Below are 6,057 nucleotides of genomic sequence, written 5' to 3'. Positions count from 1 at the left end.
TTGCCAAAAGACATAGCATGTGCACTTCGGGACCTCGAAAGCAAACCTCACGTAGTTTGAGATTGTTTTCTTTAATAAGTGTTTGTTGAAGCACTACCAATGATTGAATAACCCTTAATGCCAAAATAATAAATTCGATCCTGTAAAGTTAAGCAGTTTTTTTTCAAAGCTTTACAGATATAGTCTAGGCCGACAACCAATGATGCGCAAATGTGCCGACTTTACATAGTATAGGCTACTTGTGTACTAAGAAGTAGAAATTAAACTTTTGACGTTTGATGCCATTTTGTTGAATATATTATAAATATAAGCATTCCCATCTATCCATGCTATCCAGAGTGGACACAGCGTCCTTATTCTTTTCGGAGATTTGGGTCTCATGAAGTCTGGGAAAATAGATGTAAACAATTTTATGCTTTGCGAGTGTGGTTTAGATAGAAAGGAAAAATTAAGAGGTCTGGTAGGGGTCCGGTATTTAAAGCTTAGCAAATAGCTGCTGTCGTTATCTGCGGTTGTTCGAGCTCCTTTGCTCGTTAAAGAATTTCCCTCCAGCTATCGCCATTTAAGTGATTACTCGTTATTAAGGCGGACAAGCCTTTTATACGCCTTGGTTTAAACTGGCTTGCATTTCTCCTCTGCTAATGATGCTGTGCATTTTTATAAAAGCCATAGCTGGTGCTTTCTTTCCACAACAAGGGAGAGCTAAACAAACAAACAAAACGTCTCTCTGCACTTTCTCTTCACGCCCAGGTAGAACACCTCAATTCTGGCTTTATCTGGAAATCTCTGACCCTCATCTAGAGTCTACTCCATATGTGTCACTTGCAAAAATACATGGCAATCAAGCAAACAACATGCAAAATTTAAAGCGATATAAAAGTAGTGTATTATTATTGAAGTGAGTTTATTCAAGCTTAATTGAACCCTCCATATTTATGGTCGAGACTGCGCAACAAAGTTGAACCACGTGGTTTGACGACATGCGTAAACCTATAAAGGTGTTCTATTTAAAGCAATGAGCTCGACTATGTTGTTCAAAAAATATGAGTTTTAATAAATAAGCACAAATATACAATGGACGGTTTTTGAGAATGCTGTCTACAATACCATAGGAAAATCCATGCAGCGTACCTCAAGAGAGAATGATTCTAAATTGCATTGGTCCCCTTTAAAGCAGACGATAATCACAGGTAGCCTATGTACAATATTTTGTATCGAAACATTTATATATACCTCTATTTAAAGATAAAACACATGAAATATAGTATTCTTAAAGATACAGAATGGCTTCCTGTCAATCACCATACCAACATTTAATAACTTGTTAAAAGATAATAAATGTGTTAGTCGACAGAGGAGACGCCACTGAATTCTGGGTACCGCAATGTAGGTGTCAGTTATTACTCTTGGCCATTTATCTGTCTTCTTATCAGATGCATGATGCCTGAAGTGTTCATCCAGAGCCCGCAGTTGTGTATCACATTACGTCTCATAGAATGTCTCTGAGGTTCGAAGGTTCTTCATTTATTCCCTTGGTGTCTTCATACTTAGTGGAAGTAGGCCTAAACAGTCTACGAAGAGACAAAAAGGAAAAGAAAGTATTTTTAAATAACATATATTTTATCTTTGCATCAAATAACACATAGCCTACTAGGTCTGGTTAATCCCAATGAAAATAAAAATAAACCTACATATTAACCGAACAAACCATGTATCGCTATGTTTGTTTATTTATATGTGCATACATGTGAATATAGACCAATAGGTATAGGAAGCAATTAATGAAACAATTACATGACCTTAAGTGGTACCACATGGCAACAGCGGAAAAGAATTTAAGTGTAAACACGCTGAACTATTCATGGCAGTTACATCACTGAAAAATAACTGTGTAGCCTAGTTAGCTTTTTAGGAAACAAAGTTTTTCCAAAACATGCAGTGGCATGATACTTATGATCTGTAGGCCCCTAGTCAAATATGCGCATTTGCAAAAGTATGAAATCACAAGACCTCTTCGAATAATAATGAGCATGCATTCCTACTGAAGAAGGCCACACAAACACACATAAGACTGCATAAAATCCTTTACATACAATCCTCTGCCTTTAGCTAGGAGTCTTAAAAACAGGTTAAAATATTTTGCTAATAATATCACTGACTCCTGTTAACCATCGCAATATGGTAAATGGCATTGCCACACCTGTTATTTCAATTCCTGACAGTTAATCTCATTCGCCGATGTGTTATTGTAATAGTCTGTTTTGGTAGTATATAATTTGCGTAATATTTGGTATAGTTTTAAATGTCTGGAATAAACGAAATACGACAAACTATTTGTGCTATTTGCATGTGCAACATGCGGCCTGCAGACAGACCGTTATTCTCCACCAATAAAATGCGTATAGCCTTCACAAATAAAACACCACTGAAAGTGTGTAAAACTTTGCGCCCAAAATCTATTTTGTGCATTTGTCCCCTTTATGCCTGTCATTTTGTCGGTCGGAAAAATAAGAGATGTACAAAAGTGGCATGCATAGCCTACTGCAGACCTCTTGACATCCTCTATGAGATATTCTGTGACCTTGATATAAGATGGAACACATTGACCCTTTGTCACTATAGGGCTGACATTGTAATACATTAAGTAGAATTAGCATTTCACCATGCGTGACTACACTTTTGAATGGATGAGAATTAAGCAGACCAGGCTTATCTGTGTCCACCTTGTACACATATGTGTGTGTATTCTAAATAACTTATTTTAGAAAATATTTGTTCAATAATTCGAAACCGTGCCTGTGCGTTAAATTACATTTTCACATGACAGTGCTGAAATCGGCTCCAAAGGCCTGTCAACCGATCTACAAAAGTCTTTCAGACATTTTAGCATTATATAATTATACGGAATATGGAAATATCCTAATAGCAACAGAAACTCTGGCTACGAGCCAGGAACCCTGTAACTCATGCCCTCATCTAACGCTGGTTTGAACTTTGTGCCCAAACTCAAGGGTAGCCATGACTGCGGTTCATGCGCAGGAAAACGTTCCATTGTGAAGCTAAATTATCCATGAGGGACCAGTTCATGGCTGGCACTTCTGTTAGGCCTGTGTCCTCTCCCATGCTCTTTCGAATCTCCTAAGCTGGGGATGGCAGTGGTCTCACAGCACAGATAGCTTAACCAAAAACGTGTTTTCTGTAAAGACTGGCTGATAAAATTACTATTTAAGAGGCTTTAAAACAAGAGGAACAAAACGAATGTTCCCTCTTACGTAATGTCATGTCAGATTCTGCCTGCCACACTTGTATTCCTCCACCTCAAGCCGAAACCCGAAAGGTTTGGAATGGCAGCACTGAAGCAATAACCTTTAACCTGCTCTTTATCGATCCACTGCGTCCTATGCGTTTTGGAAAGGATGCAGGCCTGGTGTGCATCCAGTAGCTTTCCAATACATGGTGTACTAAAGATAAACGATATGCGTTGATTGCGCCTAGATTCTCAATTTTCCCCTTTAGTCTAAGCATTTCTTAATCATGTAATCTCTTACAGGCAAAATCAGTGCACATCATAAAAAGGCCTTAGTCCGCAATTTGTAAATTCGTGTAATAAAACAGTTATAACTTTCAGTAGCCTACGCCAACACAGGTTGGCTTCCCAACTCTCTGCAGCTAACTAGACTAATTGTTGTGTTGTCAGTTCTGCAAATATAATACAGATTTCACTAAGACTGACACATTTTACACAACATACCCCTTTGGCATAATCAGGGCGCCTTTGTAGCTAATGGGACGCAGACATTGACCACGCACCCTCCATCCTCCACACCGAGAAAGCATAACTGAGTCTCTCGTGCGCAACGTAACTGCAACTCGACATCTTGCTGTCCATCTCATCACTCTGCAGCACCTGGTAGAGGAAATCAATGTATCGGGATGCCAGCTTCAAAGTCTGTATCTTGCTGAGTTTATCCGACGGCAGAGTTGGGATGATTTTTCGTAACGATGCAAAAGCTTCGTTTAGCGACTGAGTCCTTTGCCTCTCCCTGACGTTGGCCAGCACCCGCTGGTTCTGCAACTCCTCGTAGGACTGCGTACTGCTTGGGCTCGGTTTTTTGCCCCGTTTCACGGAAGACGGAGGACTGCTGTCCTCGCTCGACTTTTTACTGTGTCTCCTCTTCCTTCCAAACCTTTTCTGTTGTCTGTCCAGCTCCTCCTCGCTGGTCACTATGCTATCCACAGGGGAGACTGGAGAACTTGAACTCTCTTCCATCTCTTTTTTAAAGAAATGCAAGGATAGGGCAGAAAAAACGCTCTCCACTTTAGAATCCGTGGTGAGGAAATATATCCGTTGTTGCAGCTAGACAGACAAATTTCAAGTTGTGTTTGGTCTCTCCTCTTCCACTTATGTGTTTTGACTGGGATATTAAATTCTCAAACTGTCGCTTGGCACGGTTTCCTCTTCGCAGGAAGTTTTTTCCTAAATTTTTTTGGAAACTTTACCCCAGTTTCAGATGCTAAATAGTGGTCTGGATGGAGGGGGAGGCTGCATCGAACTCTGATTGGCTGTCCAATAAACAGGAGGGACTAGTGAGTTTTAAATTACAGTACATCTCCAAATGATGCCAATAACAATGCACTTTTTAAAGAAATACTTTAACCACAAATGCTGACATTGTGATAACAAACACTATTGCTTAAAAACTATTGTAACGACAAGAAATGTCATTTGATTCACACAATGGAATTCTGCGTAACTGCCCAAAACTAGGCTGTTCGTTGCTGCGTAAAATTACAAATGTAATTATTTTTTTAAAAGGCCTACACTGTAAAATATAGTCTTATATCGAATACCAGAACTTATATATTTTGAAGTCTGTATAGTCTGTATATATTGTTAAAAGGCGGTGAAACATATTCAACAAGCTTTTTAAATCATTGACCGAATAAATGGAATATCGTTTCTTGATTAAACAAAAATGTCGCTTTATTATATTTGTAAAAAAATTTTTGAGGAAGTCAAAGAGGAAAAACGTCTTAAACTAGCCAAAAGGTTCTAGTGTTTCTGCAGATGCCTCCGGTGGGGGATTCCATGCATTTTGTCAGAGCACTACCCCTTGATGTGTGATGTCATGTTTTCTACACATTGCTTCGTGCACGTGGCTCTTATTATCGTTCGCCATTATCCGCTGCCAAACCTTTCTATTTCCAGTGTCAGCGGAGACTCAGTTTTCAATTGGATTACTTTATTTCTGTTTTTTTCTCTATTATTATTCCATTACTTCCAATCAATTTTGAATTATTCTTTATTATTTCAAAAAGTAGCACACGGTTTGATGCAATGTAGGCTTGATAAAAAAAAAAAGTAAATCTGAAAAAAGTTTTATCTGTGTTATTTCAAGTTCTTACCAGCTGTTGCATTCATTTACATTTTTTAGTTTCATGAGAAGGATGTCCATCTGATTGTTGTTCAGCACTAGATCTTTTTCATATTGTTTTGTCTTAAAAAGAAACAGGTTACACAAGAACCTCAACACATGAAAGAGGCTGTCTGTTAAGAGATTTTGGCAAGCCTTCAGAAGGACTTCTGCATATATAGCCTTTCGAGCACCAGGCCTGGACTGTCTCTTTGACTGAGACAATAATAACACCGGTCAGATTTCTTTTGCCAGCATCCAGCCTTCAAAAAAAATCAGGGACTCAAATAATTTGGGGGTTGAAATCTGGTCAGATTAGTGAGGCCTGGTATGATAAATGATATAGCCTTATTTCGGCTATGTAATGTGCATGTGTAATAGGTGCTGTGCACTCCCGTATGTGGAGGTGCTCTGGAGGCTCTTCTGATTAGAGCCCTTGACCCCTGACCTGAGCTTGAGCTAGGCGTGTTTTCTTTGAGTATGAGCCTCACAGAGACATTTTCTGTCCAACAAGATATTTTGACCTTTCCTCCATTTGGCCTGCCACCCCCCAAATTGATGCAATCTGATTCCAAAGATCAAGCACAATTCTACTTGGACAAGGTATTCGACAAACACGCAAGTTACATTATTGCTCAACCTC

The 6,057-nt window shown here is 39.0% G+C and overlaps 1 protein-coding gene across 2 annotated transcripts; it reads right to left on the bottom strand.

Annotated features, from left to right (window-relative positions):
* Positions 1-930: 930 nt before the first annotated feature.
* twist2 lies at positions 931-4,470 on the bottom strand. Of its 2 annotated transcripts, none has more exons than XM_062533366.1 (2): positions 3,752-4,470; positions 931-1,571 (listed from the first exon to the last, which is right to left on the bottom strand). In XM_062533366.1, the coding sequence occupies exon 1, from the start codon at positions 4,268-4,270 to the stop codon at positions 3,782-3,784; it is 489 nt and encodes a 162-aa protein (XP_062389350.1). In that variant the 5' UTR covers positions 4,271-4,470; the 3' UTR covers positions 931-1,571; positions 3,752-3,781. The 2 variants fall into 2 exon arrangements, with proteins under 2 accessions (XP_062389350.1, XP_062389349.1); XM_062533365.1 differs by having other exon boundaries at positions 3,811-4,470.
* Between the last annotated feature and the right edge of the window lie 1,587 nt (positions 4,471-6,057).

This window comes from Sardina pilchardus, chromosome 4, assembly GCF_963854185.1.
Source record: "Sardina pilchardus chromosome 4, fSarPil1.1, whole genome shotgun sequence".
Lineage (NCBI taxonomy): Eukaryota > Metazoa > Chordata > Actinopteri > Clupeiformes > Clupeidae > Sardina > Sardina pilchardus.
Note: the sequence above shows the minus strand (reverse complement) of the source record. Positions and strands in the feature narration are given on the sequence as shown.

Coding starts and splice junctions, on each gene's coding strand:
- twist2 (XM_062533365.1), bottom strand. CDS start 4,270: ATGGAAGAGAGTTCAAGTTCTCCAGTCTCCCCTGTGGATAGCATAGTG. Junction 1,572..3,810: donor CTCGGTGTGGAGGATGGAGG/GTGCGTGGTCAA, acceptor GTCTCTTCGTAG/ACTGTTTAGGCCTACTTCCA.